General features: G+C 46.8%; 1 protein-coding gene across 3 annotated transcripts; it reads left to right on the top strand.

Annotated features, from left to right (window-relative positions):
• Window positions 1-9,890: 9,890 nt before the first annotated feature.
• FICD (FIC domain protein adenylyltransferase) lies at window positions 9,891-18,042 on the top strand. Of its 3 annotated transcripts, none has more exons than XM_079987080.1 (3): window positions 9,891-9,992; window positions 13,928-14,284; window positions 15,801-18,042. In XM_079987080.1, the coding sequence occupies exons 2-3, from the start codon at window positions 13,978-13,980 to the stop codon at window positions 16,880-16,882; spliced, it is 1,389 nt and encodes a 462-aa protein (XP_079843206.1). In that variant the 5' UTR covers window positions 9,891-9,992; window positions 13,928-13,977; the 3' UTR covers window positions 16,883-18,042. The 3 variants fall into 3 exon arrangements, with proteins under 3 accessions (XP_079843206.1, XP_079843208.1, XP_079843207.1); XM_079987082.1 differs by lacking the exon at window positions 9,891-9,992 and adding an exon at window positions 10,296-10,330; XM_079987081.1 differs by lacking the exon at window positions 9,891-9,992 and adding an exon at window positions 13,519-13,727.
• Window positions 18,043-20,512: the final 2,470 nt, after the last annotated feature.

The following is a 20,512-nucleotide window of genomic DNA, read 5'->3' as shown; positions in this document are numbered from 1 at the left end:
TAGGTCCAGTCGCGGCCGACTCTGGGGTTGCGGCGCTCATCTCGCTTTATTGGCCGAAGGAGCCGGCGTACAGCTTCCAGGTCGTGTGGCCAGCATGACTAAGCCGCTTCTGGCAAACTAGAGCAGCACACAGAAACTCCATTTACCTTCCCGCCGGAGCGGTACCTATTTATCTACTTGCACTTTGACTTGCTTTTGAACTGCTAGGTTGGCAGGAGCTGGGACCGAGGAACAGGAGCTCACCCCGTCGCGGGGATTCAAACCGCCGCCCTAGGCTCCTAGGCTCAGTGGTTTAACCCACAGCGCCACCCGCGTCCCATGCTCCCCACCTCTAGTGCCTACCAATTCAACCATGCCCTATGCACACATTCCTTTTGCATGACCCAGTTTCTTTGCTCTGACGGTTAAATGAGTTGGGGATGTTTAGTCTGGAGAAAGAGAAGACTGAGAGGTGTTGTGATAGCTATCTTCAGATATCTGAAGGTGGTGTGTATGCATCCATTCAAGGAGCGATGGAGGTCTGTTCAACCTGGCACGTCCCCATGCCAATAGTACAGAGGACCCTTATCCGAGAGATGCTGTTTGCAGATGACGCAGCCTTGTCGGCCCACTTCCAAGGAAGCTCTACAGAGACTCATCAACTGCACGTTGAGCACGCTGCTTTATGGAATTGAGTCGTGGGTGACTTATACCTGCCACAGGCGGCCCCTCATCACCTAAGCTTCATCAGAAGGATTTGGGGCATCACACAGCAGAACAGAAATTCAAAGAAAGATGTTCTCTCCCAAGTCCACATTCCCAGCATGTTTGCACTCTGTCTCAGCGACATTTACACTGACTTGGTCACATCCTCAGAATGGAAAATGGCAGGATCCTCAAAGACATGCTCTATGGCAGGGGTCAGCAAACTTTTTCAGCAGGGGGCTGGTTCAGGGGGGGGAATGAACGAATTCCTATGGCCTACAAATAGCCCAGAGATGTATTTTAAATAAAAGGACACATTCTACTCATGTAAAAACATGCTGATTCCCGGACCGTCCACGGGCCAGATTTAGAAAGCGATTGGGCTGGATCCGGCCCCCGGGCCTTAGTGTGCCTACCCATGGTCTATGGGGAGCCAGCTTCTAACACCAGGCCAATTGGCAGACCAACTGGGTTACAAAAATGTATATAAATGTGACATGGAGACTATACTATGCGGATATTGGATGGTCTTTTTTGACACCTGGCTCACAACCCATATTATAGTATGGGCACATTTTAAAAGTGGGGTTTTTTCGGGGGGGGGTGATTTTTTTTAAAGTCAAGGCTTTCAAAATTCTTTACTGCTCTCCTTTCAGTGCCTGAGAGGAGAAGGAGGTGGAGGAACAACAAATGTTTGCTGATTAAATGTCCAGCACTTGGAAGTCATAAATACCAAAAGGCAATCAGCTCCCAGCTCTCCAAATCAACAGCCACACCGTTTCCCACATGGCAATAAATCAGGGATGGACAGTGAGGTTTAAGGGACCATCGGGACTGCAACAAAATGTTGCAGCATGCCATCTGCCTCCCCCCATAAGAGTGCTTCTGTTTAGGGCTCCAGGCATCCATTTGGTTACTCTAGTCCCCCTACTTTCCCAGTTGATAGACAACATTCCATTAACTGTGCATGCTCAGTCTTCTGACAGATGTTTCGGGGAGTTTACTGTCGGGATGTTTCCTCTTATTCTATTTTTGTACTTCTACAAACTTTGGGTTCCGCACCAACACCACCCAAAAAAAAACCCACCAGTGCACTCATTTTGTCTGCAGTCTCAGTGCCTGGAGACAGGCAGTCAAGTTGTGTATCCACAGCAGTGACCAGGAGAAATGATGGCTTGGAAGAACACAAAGAGAAGAAATTCCACTCCTCCATTGTCCCCTGAGACAGACGGATGCCAACCGATTATTTATTTATTTGCATACCACCCTCACCTGCAGATCTCAGGGCAGTTCATGACATAAAAATGGACCCTCGTTGTGTGTTTATTTTCCAAATAAAAGTTTTGTTCTTTTAAAGCAGTGTTGAGTTCTTGGTAAAGGTAAAGGGACCTCTGACCGTTAAGTCCAGTCGCAGACAACTCTGGGATTGCGGCATTCATCTCACTTTATTGGCCGAGGAAGCTGGCGTACAGCTTCTGGGTCATGTGGCCAGCATGACTAAGCCGCTTCTGGCGAACCAGAGCAGCGCACGGAAATGCCATTTACCTTCCCGCTGGAGCAGTACCTATTTATCTAGTTGCACTTTGATGTGCTTTCGAACTGCTAGGTTGGCAGGAACTGGGACCGAGCAACGGGAGCTCACCCCGTCGTGGGGATTCGAACCGCCGACCTTCCGATCGGCAAGCCCAAGCAGCACAGTGGTTTAACCCACAGCGCCACCCTTGAGTTCTTGGTAGGGAAGTCCAATTTCAAAGTCCAGTGCCCAGACTGTTGGCTGGGGTATAAGTTCCCTTTGTTCTGTGCTAGTTACCAGGAGGGTCTTTAATTTACTTAGACACCCTCCTTCCTGAGGTTGCTAGTGACAGGAAGGCTCTGTGTGTTGGTAGGTAAATCATGCCCCCCTGTTTTTTTGCTGAGTTAGATGGACCACAGTACGGCAGATTCCAGTTTTCCTAAAAGCACAAGAGGATTAAAATGAAGCATTCTTGGTTTTTCACTTTAAAAACTGGTACCTTTTGAAGTGAAGACTTTTAAAGTTATAGACTAAGGGGGAGGCTGTTCCGTTTCTCTAATTCTTATATGGCTGCCACCATGTGAGTAGGGGAATGTGTCTGTGTGTTTTACAGGCAGAATGGGAAAAAGCCAAGGACGTGTGCTTTCCAGAAGCCACATTTACTATCTAAAACAGGCATCTGGAGCAAAGCCACCAGCTGGGTTGGGAGGGGCCAGCAGAACAATTACCTTTGCTTTATATCTAACAGCACCTGCAGCCAAAAAGTAATTTATGACAATGCATCAAATTTTACCAGGCATAAAGTCCTACACAACTCCGGCAAGGAATTGCCTGCTCCTTCCATAAATTGTGCAGTTTTAAGGCTTCCATTGTAACAGGATCCCAGAAGTGGTAGCGTGGGGGGTTTTAGAAGAAAGGTTACTTAAACATGCAATCCTCACCATGGCAAAGGAATTTGAGTGGCTTTGGTTCCTCCTACAAGGCTTCCATCTTCCATTGGCCATGGTCACTATCCAAGGTGCTGAAACTCTTTGTACCAGTTCTCAGGCCTGAGAAGATTCAGCATAGCTTTTCTTATATAGCCTGTGGATAACTCCCGACAGGAAGGCTGCTTAACTGGTTAAGCAATTTAACAATGCCTTAGTTGGCTAAAAAGAAGCCCCTAATTAATTGGATGCTAGATTTTATGTCTATTTTTAAGCCAAGCACGCAAACATTAAGAGAAGCTGAAGAAAGCACAAGAAGAAATGGTTTGCTTTAAGACTTCAATATCTCTGTTTTATTAGTCACTGCCATAAAGGTATGGTTTAGTGTTTAACTGCATCCTTCTAGGATGTCTGAAGTGCTGTTAATGCTTTACAAAGAAAGATAATCTTAGACAAAGACCGAGACCAAAACATAGATATAAAAATGGACAGCTCTTTTGGAAACTGGGGGCATCTTCCAAAAACTGTTTTAGAAGCTGGGAAAGTTCAGCAGGCAGCTCAGGAAACAGCAATGAAGATCTGAAATGCCACGAACAGTCAAGCCATGGGTGGCAAACCCTCAAGCTGTGACCCAGATCATTCTTGCAGAGCCATTTGAAGTGGGTCCCCAAGCCCCAATCTCCCCACCAAAGCTCTGGACTGGGAGAAGAGATTTCTTGAAGAGTTTGGATTTGATATCCCGCTTTATCACTACCCTAAGGGGTCTCTAAGCGGCTAACAATCTCCTTTCCCTTCCTCCCCCACAACAAATACTCTGTGAGGTGAGTGAGGCTGAGAGACTTCAGAGAAGTGTGACTAGCCCAAGGTCACCCAGCAGCTGCATGTGGAGGAGTGGGGAATCGAACCCGGTTCACCAGATTACAAGTCCACTGCTCTTAGCCACTATACCACACTGGCTCTTGCAAAAGGTTAGCCACCCTGGATCTAAGTCAAACATTGAAAAGGATGGAAAATCATTGAAATGAATAAGAACAATGATCTCACTTTTCAGGGTGGATCATACCCCAAGCTGCTTTTGCGCTTCTCCAGATCTGAGCATCTAACACAATCCATACAAAAGAGGAAAATGTATTCATTGCTTTATTTTCTTCCATTATGAAACCCCAGGGGGCATCAGCCAGGCAGAACTCCTTCCAGACAGTGACAAGACCCCACCGCCTTTAGCAAGTTGGGTGCCTCCCGTGCCTTCAAAGTCACTTGCTCTTCTCACATTCTGCTTGAACTGATCCCATTACACTGGGGGTCTGATCTTGAATCGATTAGTTCTCCAGGGATATGTAAGGGGAGAAGAGGGCTCCAAAGATATACATTTGGCCACACTGAGATTCAAAAACAGTTGTTGTCTTTTCATCTGACAAGTCAGCACCATGATGCAAATCAAGCAAGTGAGAGGCAGGCCAGAGAATCCCATTTCAGTTTTTGAATTTCTCAGGCCTCTGAAGCACCCAAAACAATTATTTTCTACACGCCTCGGCCAAGCGGATCTATAATTCTTGAGTGACAAGGTACTAGTGCTCAGGAAATGAGCCGCTCGCCCTGATGGATGGATGGGTCAATGAAGAGTGCAATGATCAATTGGCTCAGAAAATTTCCAGCACCTGACAAACATTAAATCAGAGGCTGGCAGGAGCCGACCTCCCAAGCTGCTATCTGGGATGGCTCTGATATCGGGCAGCTTGGCGGTCAAGGGACCTGGCTGCCTTTCCCTTGGGGAGTAAAATTCAGGGAGGAGTTGTGTGCCAAGGCAGAGAGGCTCACTTCTGTATTTTCACACACAATTAAACATTCAAACCGGACACTTTCAGAAATTGCACATCCACCGTGTAGCCAAACTAACTCTCGGTTACCTCTTACGAAACCGTGCTCTATCTAAGAATGTAGGAATCTGTCTTAGACCCAGTCAGCCCATCAGTGCATCCAGCCCTGCATTGTTTACACCAAACTTCCCCCAAGCTGGTTGACTCCCTATCCCATCATCTTTGACCACTGGGCATCAGGTGATGGAATGCAGCTTTACACTGACTGCTGACAAACGTGGCCCTGCTCTGACCTTGGTAGCAAGCAGTAAGCATCCATGGAAAGCTCTTAGCAACTTGCTCCAACCAAGTCCAGGGATGTTACCTGTAGAGGGCAATGGACCTTCAGGGTATGCAAGCTTTAAGACCATGAAGTCTGGAGGCAGGGGTGAAACTAGGCTTTCTTCCACCTGGGTCAACAACTCAGTTTGGCATACACACACCCATGTTTACATACATGTGTGTTTACATACACATGCATGTATGTGTGTGTGTGTGTGCGCACACACACATACCTCAACACAATTGTTCTTAAGTAAAGGTAAAGGTAAGGGGATCCCTGACCATTCGGTCCAGTCATGGCCAACTCTGGGGTTGTGGCGCTCATCTCACTTTATTGGCCGAGGGAGCTGGCGTACAGCTTCTGGGTCATGTGGCCAGCATGACTAAGCCGCTTCTGGTGAACCAGAGCAGCGCATGGAAACGGCGTTTACCTTCCCACCGGAGTGGTACCTATTTATCTACTTGCACTTTGACGTGCTTTCGAACTGCTAGGTTGGCAGGAGCAGGGACCAAGCAACGGGAGCTCACCCCGTTGTGGGGATTCGAACCGCCAACCTTCTGATCGGCAAGTCCTAGGCTCTGTGGTTTAACCCACAGCACCACCCGCGCTGTGTTTTTAAAGGGCATTAAAAAACCCAACATAACTTAGAATCCTAGAATTGTAGAGTTGCAAAGGACCCCAAGGGTCATGTAGTCCAACCCCCTGCAATGCACAAATCTCAACTAGATCATACACGACAGGCGGCCTGAACAACTTCCAAGGAAGGAGAGTCCACAACCTCCCATGGGAGTCTCTTCCATGGCCAAACAGCTCTTACCGTCAGAAAGTTCCTCCTGATGTTTAATTGGAATCTCCTTTCTCGTAACTTGAAGCCATTAGTTCAAGTCCAAACCTCTAGACCACGAGAAAACAAGCTTGCTCCATCTTCCATGAGACAACCCTTAAGATATTTGAAGATGGCTCTCCTATCTCCTCTCAGTCTCCTCTTTTCCATGCTAAACATACACAACTCTCTCATCTGTTCCTCCTAAGGCTTGGATTCTAAACCCAATGGTCATCTTGGTCACCCTCCTCTGCACACGTTCCAGCTTGTCATTAGCCTTCTTAAACTGTGATGCCCAAAACTGGACACAGTGTTCCAGGTGTGCTCTGACCAAGACAGAATAGAGTGGTACTATCACCTTCCTTGATCTGGACACTAGACTTCTGTTGATGCAGCTGCTGCATCACACGGTTAAGCCTGTGGTCCACTAAGGCCCCAAGATGCTTTTCACATGTACTGTTTACTTGCTGCTACTGTTTTCTTGGTTTTATGTGGCTTTATGTTTGCCTGTATTTTATTTTTGTTTTTAAACTGAGCTGCCCTGAGAGCACTCATGTGCTAAAGATGGAGGAAATACATAAAACAGGCCAATAATAATAATAATAATAATAATAATAATAATAATGGTAACTGAGCCCCCCCCCAGCATCTGATACTCAGAGATAGACTGCACCTGCACATTCTGGCTCCATTTTACTATCATGACTAAAGCATCATGACTAATTCAGAAGGAGAGATTTGTCGCAATAAATACATCTGACAATAAATTCAAATTAGATTTAATTGTCCCTGAGATTACCCAGAGCAGCTGACTTGTAGGTCCCTTCCAGCTCTGATCATGTACAGAAGGGACCTCTCTCTCAGAGTTCATTTTTCATTATTACTACAATGTCAGAATGCATAACTGACAAAGTCAAGAATAGATTTCTATGAACTAATTCAACATGAAACAAAATCACTTGCTGCCCTCTATTGGCAGGAGAAAGAGAAAAATTTCCGCATCGTGAGTTGAGTTTTTAATTTTCTTTTTAATTTTCTTTGCTCTTTTAAGCATATCTCCCTGCTTACTCTTTGGGTCTGATCCAGCAAGACTCTCCTGACGTTCTTACTTTGGAGTAGACATGTACAGGATTGCAACGTCAGACCTCCGTCTCACCTTAACTCATGGCACCAGCTTACTGAATTACTGTGGTTAATTGAATAGGTCACATAACAGAGATAGGTAGCCAGGGACCCGTCTCTCCAGCACACCCAGGTGCCAACTCTGCCTCTGTGTTTGTTACGGCAACATCAATAAAGGACCTAACACGGTCATTTACAATATCAGGATGTTGTATTCACCTACTCACCCTCCAATTTTATAAGGTGCCAACATCTGCCAGAAATGCCCTTCTGCATTCTACGCAGGTCAAACATGATACCTGTTGTGCAAAAAAATTAAATGGATACAAGTCTAACATCACATTAGAAATGGCAGTACCCCAAAAATGGTGGAACAGGACAACACTTTTAAATTCCCAGACTACACTGTAACTCTCCTTAGATCTGACCATCCTGCAACAGAGATTGCACTATGAAACCAATGAATTACAGTTCCTCCAATAGTTCAGTGCTATCATGTGTGGATTGAAGCAGGACAATGGGCTTTTAAATCACACTACATGTGCTAATTGGCATACTAGAAGTCTACATTATCAATAAATTTTTATTTTTATTTTTGTAAATGCCCAGTGTTCATAACCTAATGATGGCTACCTGTAATTTCTGCAATCAAGGCAGATGTTCTGCCAATGTCCTGTCTCAAACTGTTGTTGCCATCTGTTTGTCTCGAGAGACAATGCACATCCAGGGATGAAGTCAAACTGAAGTGACCTCCCCCGGGGCACAAGCCTGAGCAGTGTGTATGGGGGTCCCGGTTTGCCCAGGCGACAACACCCTGCTTGTGGCCTTGCTGATAGGGGTCTAAAGGAAAGCAGAGCAATACATTTGGCACCAGTTTGGCTGCAGGCGTTGCTGGAAGGAGGCATATAGTGGTACTTCGGGTTACATACGCTTCAGGTTACAGACACTTCAGGTTACAGACTCCGCTAACCCAGAAATAGTGCTTCAGGTTAAGAACTTTGCTTCAGGATGAGAACAGAAATCGCACGGCGGCAGCAAGAGGCCCCATTAGCTAAAGTGGTGCTTCAGGTTAAGAACAGTTTCAGGTTAAGAGCAGACCTCCAGAATGAATTAAGTACGTAACCAGAGGTACCACTGTACAAGGCGCCATCCAACCGCCTTAGGGACTCCACTCTGGATTTAGGGTTTAAAGGTAAAGGTAAAGGGACCTGTGACCATTAGGTCTAGTCGTGGCCAACTCTGGGGTTACGGCGCTCATCTCGCTTTACTGTCCACAGACAGTTTTTCCGGGTCATGTGGCCAGCATGACTAAGCCACTTCTGGCGAACAACAGCAGTGCACAGAAACGCCATTTACCTTCCCGCCGGAGCGGTACCTATTTATCTACTTGCACTTTGACGTGCTTTCGAACTGCTAGGTTGGCAGGAGCAGGGACGGAGCAACGGGAGCTCACCCCATCGCAGGGATTCGAACCGCCAACCTTCTGATCAGCAAGTCCTAGGCTCTGTAGTTTACGCCTTAGCTTTTTCTTCTCCTAAATATATCCTGCAAGACAGCAGTGCTTTAGTTTACCTTCTCCTAAATGGGCTACTTTCTCAGGTGAGCAAGCCCCATCTGCCCCAACTACCCCTCTAGAATTTGTATTTTTAATCTGCTTGGAGCCTTGTGTTTATTTTAAAGGGTTTAAAATTAAAACAAGGATTTTATTACGTATAGCATTTCCTAGTCTAGTGCCTGCTAACAATAAAAAGCATTCCATTAAAAAATAATAATCTGTCATGGCTGCTTTAGCTGAGATTCCTGCATGGCAGGGGGTTGGACTAGATGACCCTGGGTGTCCCTTCCAACTGTACAATTATGATTCTATATGGTATTATTTCTCAAACAAATATTGAGGCACGTGGTCATTCAGCGCTTTAAGTACCTAGCTCATTTAAGACTTTATTTATTCTTCATAAGGACGAAATTCGCAAGTGAAAAATATTGTGTGTTTTTAAAAAATAAAATTGTAAATTAGATTTTATTTGAGTTAATATATTATTATTCTTTTGGAACTGTGCTGTAATTTCGCACGTGTCTTTCCAGGCTGTAACGTTTTATAGTTATTTCCCACCCACCCCTAAGTTTCCTTTCTTTTTGCAATGTTTGCACTTTTTGTTAACAATAAAAAACATTGAAAGGGTGTGTGTAGCTTCAGAACACATAATTTCAACTCCTTAAGTACTACAGCATGTTTTTTATATATATAAAATGCTTTGGTATTTGAAAAGGGCACCACTAAAATCGATCGGACAAAAATTGAAGGCTTTTGCTGCCGTCTGCTTTTGCAAATGCGAGAGCCATTAACCGGCCCGGGCCTGATGTCGCCCGTCGCCCAGGCAACCAGGCCGCCATCTTCCCCGGGCGCTTCTTGTCCCCGCCCTCGAAACCTCTCCATTGGCCAAACCCGGCTTTCTGGACGGACGGAGACTTGGACCAATCGCATCCGTCCACGAACACGGAGCTTCTCATCCCTCCTTGCCCGCCCTCTCCAGCGGAGGGAAGGTTGGCGGGGACTTACAAACAGATTGGCGGGGCGGGATAGCCAATGGAAGAAGAGCAGATGAACTGAAGGCCTTGTCCGCGGAGGCGGGACAGAGGGAGAGGGGCGTGAGCAGGAACCAATAAGAGAGGAGGGAGGAGGGTAAGGGACGGCCTGGCCTTCCAATGGGCGGAGACGAAGTAGAGGAACTGGAGGTTGGATTGGAGGGAGAGGAAGCGATGCGCCAGGGGCGACAGGAGGGAGGTAGGAGGCGGGATGGGTGCGGGGGGGGGGCCTTGGGGGAAGAGGGGGGCTTGGGGGGGGATAATATTTGGGGTTTGGGGGGGAAGGGGTCGAGATGTGGGAAGGGGATTTGGGGAAGGGGGTTAAAATAGTTATTAAAAAAATATGGGGGTGAACAGTGGGGCTGCCCCTATTTGTGTGTCGTGGGGGGGGGGAGAAAGTGGGGGCAGGGTTGGGGGTCAGGAAAGGGAAGAGAGTGTTGTGTGGGGCGAATCGTCTCGTTTGAGGGGAAGAGGGAGGGAGGGAGGGGGCCTCGGGCCTCGCTGGTGGGGGGGGGTCCCCCATTCGTTTGGGAGAAGGTAAAGTGGGGCGTGTTGGAGGGAAAGGTAGGAAGGGGGCAGAACTGGGAGAAGTATTTTGGGGGGGACACCAGGCCGGGTCTTGGTTGAGAAGGTCAAAAGAGGGAAGATTACTGTATTTTTGGGGGGGGGGTGTCTCTAGTGGTGGGTAAATAGGTGGGTGAAGTTGGTGGAGAAGGGGAAGGTTGGAGGTGAAGAGAAGAGAGAGATCAGGCCATCTCTCATGGATGCTTCGGCTGCGGTTCCTGCATTGGAGAGGGTTGGGCTAGATGACCCTGGGGATCCCTTGCAACTCTAATAATAATAATTTTTATTTATACCCTGCCCTCCCCAGCCAAGGCCGGGCTCAGGGCGGCTAACAAGCAATAATAAAAACAAGTTGAATGAATACAACTTAAAAACTAGATTAAAATACAACATTAAAATATTGAAACGTTAAAATATTAAAATTCAGCCTCATCACAGGAGGCGAAAGATCTCTACATCACAGTAGAGAGATCGAGGGTTGTTCTTGGTGACTCTGCCTTAGCTTGATGTTCACAGTTGATTGGATGGATAAATGTGTTTGGTGTTGTTGTTTTGAACTGAACACTTTATAAATTTGCCGCTGGGCTGGTTTGCCTTCAGACTTCCTGCCTGCAGAGAAGCAGAGTGGCTTCCAGGTGAGCAGGCTCATATGCTGTTCAGGTGGGCAAGTAAACCGTACAACTTCTGTGGGTTTGCTCGCCGAGCTGAGTTAAGGCTGACCTGTCACAAGCAGGGACAGCTGGCATTGGACGGCCTCTAGAGGATGAGACCTGCTTTGCATGTTTAGGTATGAAAGTCCTGAAGTGGTAGACTGGACTCTACCACTTCGGTTCATTTTAAAATGCTCCCCTGTCTAGATTCCCTCCCCCTCTTTTTCCTTTCTCCTCCTGTGATGAGGCTGCATTTAAATACAGTGGTGCCCCGCAAGACGAATGCCTCGCAAGGCGGAAAACCCGCTAGACGAAAGGGTTTTCCGTTTTGGAGGCGCTTCGCAAAACGAATTTCCCTATGGGCTTGCTTCGCAAGACGAAAATGTCTTGCGAGTTCCTGCGGGGTTTTTTCCCTTCCCCCCTTTTTCTAAGCCGCTAAGCCGCTTATCAGGACGCAGGTGGCGCTGTGGGTTAAAGCCTCAGCGCCTAGGACTTGCCGATCGAAAAGTCGGCGGTTCGAATCCCTGCGGCGGGGTGCGCTCCCGCTGCTCGGTTCCAGCGCCTGCCAACCTAGCAGTTCGAAAGCACCTCCGGGTGCAAGTAGATAAATAGGGACCGCTTACCAGCGGGAAGGTAAACGGCGTTTCCGTGTGCGGCTCTGGCTCGCCAGATGCAGCTTTGTCACGCTGGCCACGTGACCTGGAAGTGTCTCCGGACAGCGCTGGCCCCTGGCCTCTTAAGTGAGATGGGCGCACAACCCCAGAGTCTGTCAAGACTGGCCCGTACGGGCAGGGGTACCTTTACCTTTACCTTTAAGCCGCTTATCAGCTGATCCGATAAGCCGCTAAAAGCCGCTAAGCCGCTAATAGCGCTAATCCGTTAAGCCGTCAATGGGCTTGCTTTGCAAGACGAAAAAACCGCTAGACGAAGAGAATCGCAGAATGGATTCTTTTCGTCTTGCGAGGCACCACTGTATTTTAATGTTTCAATATTTTAATGTTGTATTTTAATCTTGTTTTTAAGTTGTATTCATTCAATTTGTTTTTATTATTGCTTGTTAGCTGCCCTGAGCCCGGCCTTGGCTGGGGAGGGCGGGGTATAAATAAAAATTATTATTACTATTATTAAAGAGCTCTGTGCCAGATAATCATAGTCAACTAGTCCAAACCCCTGCAATGCAGGAATCTCATCTAAAGCATCCACGACAGATGGCCTTACAACCTCTGCTTAAAAATCTCCAAATAAGGAGAGTCCACCATGACTTATGGGAGTCCATTTCCCTGTCAAACAGTTCATATCATCATAAAGTTCTGTATATTCTTAGATGTTTGCAACTGAGAATTGTAGAGTTGGAAGGGGTCTCAGGGGTCATCTGGTCCAACTTGAATCCATTGTTTTGGGTTTTACCCTCCGGAGCAGGAGAAAAGAATCTTGCCCCGTCTTCCATGTGGCAGACCTTTAGATACCTGAAGATAGCTATCCTATGTCCTCTCAGTCTCATCTTCTCCAGGCTAAACATACCCAAGGCCGCGGGATCACATTCATCCAGTGCTTTACCAACTGCACTGGCTCCCGGTGGAGTGCAGGGTCAGGTTTAAGGTGCTGGTTTTGACCTTTTAAGCCCTATGCGGCCTGGGACCCATGTACCTACGGGACCGCCTCTCCTGGTATGCCCCGTGGAGGACCTTAAGGTCCGCAAATGACAACATTTTGGAGGTCCCAAGTCGCAACGTGGTTAGATTGGTCTCAACTAGGGCCAGGGCCTTTTCAGTACTGGCTCCAACTTGGTGGAACGCTCTGTCACAAGAGACTAGGGCCCTGCGGGACTTGACATCTTTCCGCAGGGCCTGCAAGACAGAGCTGTTCCGCCTGGCCTTTGGTTTGGACTCAGTCTGACGCTTATGTTTCCCTCCCCATATGGTTTTGACTTATGGGCTATTTTAAAATGAGGCTGCATTTTAAATTGCATTTTAACCTGTATTTTAAATTTGGTTACACCCCCCCCCCCCCCCGCTCCATTATGTTTTTACTGTAATTTTACTGGTGTTAGCTGCCCTGAGCCCGGCTCTGGCCGGGGAGGGCAGGGTATAAATAAAATTTATTATTATTATTATTATTATTATTATTATTATTATTATTAACTGTTCCTCATAAGGCTTGGTTTCCAGACCCTTGACCATCTTGGTCACCCTTCTCTGCAGATTTCCCAGCTTGTCAGTATACTTCTTATATTGTGGAGCCCAGAACTGGACACAGTACCCCAGGTGTGCTACAATCCATTCTACCACCTCATTATTGTACATGGGTAGGCCTACTCTAAAAGTGCCATGAACATCAGACACTACAGCCTAGGAAAATGGGAAAAGGGGGATTCGAATGGCTGGACAAGGCAGGTGGCGATCGGTTTTAATTTGTAATTTGCCTAGCAGGTTGTAGAATCATCGAATTGTAGAGTTTGAAGGAATCAACCTTGCTGGTGTCAAAGTGACTTACAATCAGGTTTAAAAACATATTTTAAAAAAAAAAAAAACCCAAAACCAATGGCAACAACCACAGACTCCACAGAAAACAGAGAAAAAAAACAAGCAATCACTCAAAATAACACTAATGAAGCTATGACACAATAGGATCATATTCAGTCAAATATCAGGGAGAGGAGAAATGTTTAACCTGGTCCGTGTTCATGTCAGACAAGCTTCACTTTGGAGAGAGTCCTACAGGTGAGGACCCACAACCAAAAAGGTCCTCTTCCTTTATTATTTCCTCTGAGCCTCTTTCTGAGGGAAAACTCTGGGGGATGATCTTGGGGTATGAATAGAGTCATGCTGAAGGATGGTAATTTGGGTTCAGAGAGAAAGGGGGTAGCAAAAGGGCCACCCGCATGATGCTTCTTTGGCAACTTACCCATTTCCATTCCTAGGTGAGGCCCACAAGAGAAGGAATGTGCCTCTTGCCCTTCCCTGAGGCCAGATGAACCTTGTATCGATGGCAGCTGTGGTGGCAGTGGCAGAGCCGGAGCTGAAATGGGTGTCCCTGTGGCTCCGTGTCCGCTGGGCGGCGGTGCTGGTGGTTCTGCTGGCTGCACTCCTCATGTTGCTGCTCCCGTTGACGTCCGTGGAAGACCAGTACCATGCCTTTTACAAGAGCTTGTCGTTGCTGAAGAGCAAGTTGGGATTGGGCTACACAGGGATCACCACATACACAGGGCAGACGACGGACCTCAGTGTGACCTCCGGTGGATTGCAGCTGCTGGTGTTGAAGCCCAAAGCCTCCCAAGGTATGGGAGGGGGAAGGGGAGTTTATGGCTCCAATAAATCTCTATGTTGATAGCAGTTCAAGTCCACACAACAGGGTGAGCTCCTGTTGCTCTATCCCGGCTCCTGCCAACCTAGCAGTTTGAAAGCATACCAGCGCAAGTAGATAAATAGGTACCGCTGCGGCAGGAAGGTCAACGGTGTTTCCATGCGCTCTGGTTTCCGTCATGCTGTCCCGTTGCGCCAGAAGCGGTTTAGTCCTGCTGGCCACGTGACCCAGGAAGCTGTCTGTGGACAAACGCCGACTCCCTTGGCCTGAAAGCAAAATGAGCGCCACAACCCCACAGGCACCTTTGACTGGACCTAACCATCCAGGGGTCCTTTACCCTTTTTTTTTAACCTTACTACTACTACTTATTATTATTATGACAATTATTTTATTAATCACCTCCTAAACTGCTACAGTGGAACCTCGATTGTTGAATGCCTCCATAGTCAAGCATATCGGCTTTCAAACGCCAAAAACCCGGAAGTAACTGCTCCGGTTTTCAAACGATTTTCGGAAGCTGAATGTGCTGCGTGGCTTCCATTTTGAGTTGCCCTATTGTATTGATGCTTCTGTATTGAGTTTTCGGTTTTTGAACGTTTCGGAAGTCGGTCTTCTGGAACGGATTACGTTTGAAAACTGAGGTTCCACTGTATCTCAAGGTGATTTACATATAAAATAATTAAGAACAGTTTAAAAACAATGCATTTAAAATAAGGCTCAAGGTAACAAATGGACATTCATGGTAAAGACCCCTTTATCCAGCGGGAACAAAAATGCCTTTCAACTCTTTCTGAAGCAGGTGCCTGTCATATCTCAACAGGAATGCTGTTCTACAGATCAGGGGCCACTGCACTAAAGGTCCTGTGAAGTGGGCTTCTGAGTTCTTAGGAACTTGCAAAAGAAACACTCACAGTGATCTCCTGGGTGTGTAAGGGATAAGTAACCTGGTCCCGAGCTATATAGGGACTTAAAACAGCACCTTGAACTTGGCCTGGAATTGACAGCCAGTGCAAATCCCACAAGCAAGGTGTTTTAATTGTAATATTCTGTGGTATATTTCTATCCCTGCATTTGATACTGTATTTGAAAAGCAATAGCTCATGCGTTAATAGTATAGTGCAACTTCAAAATACAACTTCGCCCCACAGAGGTTAAGGAAGTTGGAGTGAGTTGAAAGAGAGTACATCAGATGCTAAGACAAGAAGGCTCTTGCATTAATCCAAGAATCAGACATCACATAAAGAACAGCAGTTCCAGCATCCATACTTCCATACAAAAAGAGCTGAGTCTTTGAATAACCAGGTAGACAGGAGGGTAATGTAGCAGGCTGGAATTCCTTTATCACAGCTCTCATCTTCCTTAACTGTTGGCCATTCTGGTTGGCACTGATAGGAGCTGGAGGCAAATAGGAGCTGCAAGAGCCATGGGTTCCCTACCTCTGCTCCATAGCACACCTTGCTGCAATGCTAACCCTGGTTGCTTCGTTTCAGAGGTCAGGTTAGAAGCCAGAGCAGCCCTGAACCAGGCGCTGGAGATGAAGAGGCAAGGTAAACGGGAAAAAGCCCACAAGCTTTTCTTGCACGCCCTCAAGATGGACCCCGATTACGTTGATGCCTTGACTGAGTTTGGCCTCTTCTCTGAAGAAGAGAAGGACATAATTCAGGCTGACTACTTGTATTCCAAAGCCCTGACCATCTCCCCCCATAACGAGAAGGCTCTGATCAATCGCGACCGGACATTGCCCCTCGTTGAAGAGATTGACCAGAGGTACTTCAGCATCATTGACAGCAAAGTCCAAAAGGTCATGTCCATCCCGAAAGGCAGCTCGGCTCTCCGCAGGGTGATGGAAGAGTCTTACTACCACCACATCTACCACACGGTGGCCATCGAAGGGAACACCTTGACGCTTTCTGAAATACGGCACATAATCGAGACGCGGTACGCCGTTCCCGGCAAGAGTCTGGTGGAGCAGAACGAGGTCATCGGCATGCATGCCGCCATGAAGTACGTCAACACCACACTGGTGTCCAGAATTGGGTCTGTGACCCTCACGGACATCTTGGAGATTCACAGGAGAGTGCTTGGCTACGTGGACCCAGTGGAGGCTGGGAGGTTTCGGACTACCCAGGTCTTTGTAGGGCACCACATCCCCCCGCACCCTTGCGACGTCGAAAAGCAAGTGCTTGAGTTTGTACAGTGGATCAACTCCGAAGACGCCATGAGCCTGCACCCGGTTGAATTTGCCGCCTTGGCCCATTACAAACTGGTCTACATCCACCCCTTCGTGGACGGCAACGGCAGGACTTCCCGCCTCTTGATGAACCTCATCCTCATGCAGGCGGGCTACCCGCCCATCACCATCCGCAAGGAGCAGCGGGCAGAGTACTACCACGTCTTGGAAGTGGCCAACGAAGGCGACGTCAGACCCTTCATCCGTTTCATTGCCAAATGCACCGAGACCACTTTGGACATGCTGCTCATAGCCACAACTGAGTATTCCGTTGGGTTGCCCGAAGCACATGGCAGCACCACGGTTTGCAAGCAGACCATCCCCGTCAAAACCCGAACATGAATGCCAGTGTAGGGGTCGGGACCCGCTTGGCATTATCAAACACATGACTACTGGCACTTTCTTTTAAGCATTTCATTTATTTAAATAAGTTTTAAGTTAAATCGGGGGGGGGGGCAAGAATATTTCAATATTTATTATTCCCGAGATATATGTATTTTTCAGTTTCACTGGCTTTATTATGGAGAGGGGAGCAGGGCAGCGCTCTGAGGTGGATTCAGCCAAGGACATCTTTGCAAATTGACATCACTGTGTTTAGGGGAAACTGTTCTTCAAGGGACTTCTCAGCCAGCGCTCATTGGACAAGAAAAACCTGTTGTTTGTTTGCCTAGGACATTCTGGCTGAGGGGTCCCTTCCAACAAAGCAGTTCAGTTTGGCTTGAAGGCATGGTGATGCCCAAATTCAGTGGCAGAGTGGGGGCTGTATTTGACTGAATCCACCCCAGGCTGCATTTCAGATCAGGGAGTGGCTAACCAGTGGTCTCTAGGTGTTGTTAGACTCCAACTCCCATCAGCTCCAGCCAGGACATCCCATGGCCAGGAACGATGGGAGCTGTAGTTGATCCAGGGCTGCAGAGCCACAGGTTAGCGACCTCTGCTTTTGACTGCATATTGCTTTACCCCATTTTTGTGTCAGTTTGTATTCCAAACGTGAAACCCAACGTATTTCCCTTTTACCCCGTAACTGTGGGACCTAAGTTGTTCCTTCTTCACAACACAGGCTTGCCTATTTACCCTTCCCCGACCTTCAAAAATAGGGGGCGGGTGGGAATACAACACTCCTGTGAGACATTTTGATTGGGGCACTGAAAAGATACCACAAGTAATTCTGCCGGTGCTGGAGCCTGTTTGGAAAACACAACTTGATGATGCAGCAGGAAAACTTGGGACATGTGGGGGATAAGGAAGGTTTGCTTTTCAAAAGTTGGACCCCCTGTGTACATACATGTACATGTATGTAAGAGCCCTGGTTTGGTACTGTTCACTTGTCCAGAGTTGATTTCATGGCCTGGCATATATCCACTATTTTTTAAAGTATCTAAAGAAAATTTGAACAGATAACAGATCTGTTATCACCCCTTTTTGATAGCACTTTACAAATTCACTTGACTTGCCAATAAAGAAATGGTGCTAAGCATTGCACCCGATTTGCGAAAGACAAATTTGTACATGAGTGATATTGCTAATATCCAGCACTTAGACATACATGCAGTATTAGCGGTGGAAGAGTGGAGTCTAAAAGCGTTTGCCCTTTTCTCCATCTCACACCTCATTCTCTGCTCCTCTATCTACTGTCCTAGTCTTCCCATTGAAAAACGTGATCATACAAAGCACTATGAAATAAATGTATTAGAATTGAATGGATCAAATTTAAGAAATCAAGTTCACTGAGGTGCCAGAGGGAGAGTAACCTACAGGGGTCATCTGTGCCTTTAAAGCACTGTCTAGTTTAGAATATGCTGATCAAATAGTATGTTGCAGGAGAAGCTCTGCCTTTACCAGCCTGAGGTCTGCCAGATGTTTTAGGTTGCAACTTTAATTCCAGAACTCTTAAATGCAATAAGGTTGATAAAACTTTTAATAACAAATATGAACTATACTGGGGACGCAGGTGGCGTGGTGGGTTAAACCACAGAGCCTAGGACTTGCCAATAGAACGTCGGCGGTTCGAATCCCCGTGACGGGGTGAACTCCCGTTGTTCGGTCCCAGCTCCTGCCAACCTAGCAGTTCGAAAGCATGTCAAAGTGCAAGTAGATAAATAGGTACTGCTCTGGCGGGAAGGTAAACGGCGTTTCTGTGCGATGCTCTGGTTCGCCAGAAGCGGCTTAGTCATGCTAGCCACATGACCCGGAAGCTGTACGCCGGCTCCCTTGGCCAATAAAGCGAAATGAGTGCCGCAACCCCAGAGTCGGTCACGACTGGACCTAATGGTCAGGGGTCCCTTTACCTTTTACCTTACCAGCCTGAGGTCTGCCAGATGTTTTAGGCTGCAACTTTAATACCAGAACTCTTAAATGCAATAACGTTGATAAAACTTTTAATAACAAATATGAACTATACTATGCCTGGATAGGCTTGCTGAAATAAGGTTTTCAGGAGACGCAACTTCTGGCTGGCTGGGGCTGATGGAAGTTGTAGTACAGAACATCTGGAGGGCCCTACATTGGCAAGGGCTGCTATATGGCATTGTGAATTAAGCATTCTCTGTTGCACAACTCTTTTTGAATAATACTGGAGTGCTATGCACTATGGCAAAGGCGGGCAGAAGGAAGATTGAGATCTGCTGGTAGAGCTCTGGCTGTTTTGCAGATGGGCAAGGTCTCCGTCTTCCAATAATAGGGGCAATGATTTTTGCACTAAAATAAGGCTTCTGAAATTAAGAAAGCTAATAGTGAACTGTTCAGTTCAGTTCTAGTACTAAAAACCAATTCTTTATTTCAAAATGTGCTCAGTTGCATTGTTCTAACTGTATGACTTTTGCACCTGGTTCTGGTTAGATCTTGGAGCCCTAGATTTTAAAAAAATCAAATCTTAAGTCTGCCCATGCCTGCACTATGGTATCTGGTTTTACATAAAGCACTGTGTGATTGTAGCTGAGAGTACGATCCTAATCACATTTATAGAGTTTGGCTCATTGACTTCAGTGGGCTTATGCAACAGTAAGCATGCAAAGATCTGAATTAGGGAGGAATCTTCAGTTGTGTAGAGTCTCCAAAAAAACAAGGCAGTTAAAGAATTGCAGTTCCATTTATAAGGGGGCCTGCCTTTTATAACCACACCTGAGGAGTGTATTCTGCTGATGGTGGGGGCATGCGTACTACCAGGGAACAAGAGGAGGCGAATTTGAAATATCTAGCATACACACACACACACACACACACACACACACACACAGTTGAATGGATGAAAGTTCTACACTTTGGCTATCTGTTAAGAAAAAGATGAGAGATAAGGAGATACACTTCAATAATTCTTCACAGTGATTAAACCAGGCTGAGGTGCAGAAGTTGTCTTTTCTTTTGTACTAATAGGTTGTGGTCGTCAGAACAGAACGTGGCCTTGAGAGACTTGCAGCCTGCTTTCACATATCTTTCAGAGTCAATTCCACCACTTTTAAGGGATTTTATGCTCAAGAGCTGAAGATCCCAGCCTTAAGAATCAAGTTGCCTTCCTGTACCTCCATAAGAGATTCCATTTAGGGGTAATTAGCCGCTGACATACATAATGTGGAAATCGTGACCCGCAAGTCAGGAGAAAGCAACATTCTGGAAAACACTTCGAACATGTGAAATTGTGACCCACAGGTGTAGAAGAACGTGAAATTATGAAAAAAAAAGTGTGAAATCACTTCTGGGTGTTTTTAACTTTTTTTTCTGGGACTCTTTTCTTTTACAATTCTGTCTGTTGCATTTAGGGTGCTTCCCATTCTTTTTAAGTGGACAGGAGCGGGTGGCTGGTGCTTAAATGAGGCAAGCCAGGGAAATATGGAGGAGGCTGGCCCCTGTTGCATTCACACACATTTTTCTTTTTTTACCCCATCCTTGTTTTGGGCACAACCAACCCTTCCACGAGGCAGCAAATTCCGAGGGGCGGAAAGTGACTCAAAATGTGTGTCACCTTCCCTGCCCTGC

This window comes from Podarcis cretensis (genome assembly GCF_951804945.1).
Source record: "Podarcis cretensis genome assembly, chromosome: 8".
Lineage (NCBI taxonomy): Eukaryota > Metazoa > Chordata > Lepidosauria > Squamata > Lacertidae > Podarcis > Podarcis cretensis.
The sequence above is the reverse complement of the archived record's forward strand: the minus strand, read 5'-3'. Positions and strand labels throughout refer to the sequence as shown.

What these genes read in the sequence shown, in the direction of transcription:
- FICD (XM_079987080.1), top strand. Translation starts at nt 13,978, where the DNA reads ATGAACCTTGTATCGATGGCAGCTGTGGTGGCAGTGGCAGAGCCGGAG. An exon ending in GAAGCCCAAAGCCTCCCAAG is followed by an intron (nt 14,285 to 15,800) that starts GTATGGGAGGGG and finishes GCTTCGTTTCAG; the next exon opens with AGGTCAGGTTAGAAGCCAGA.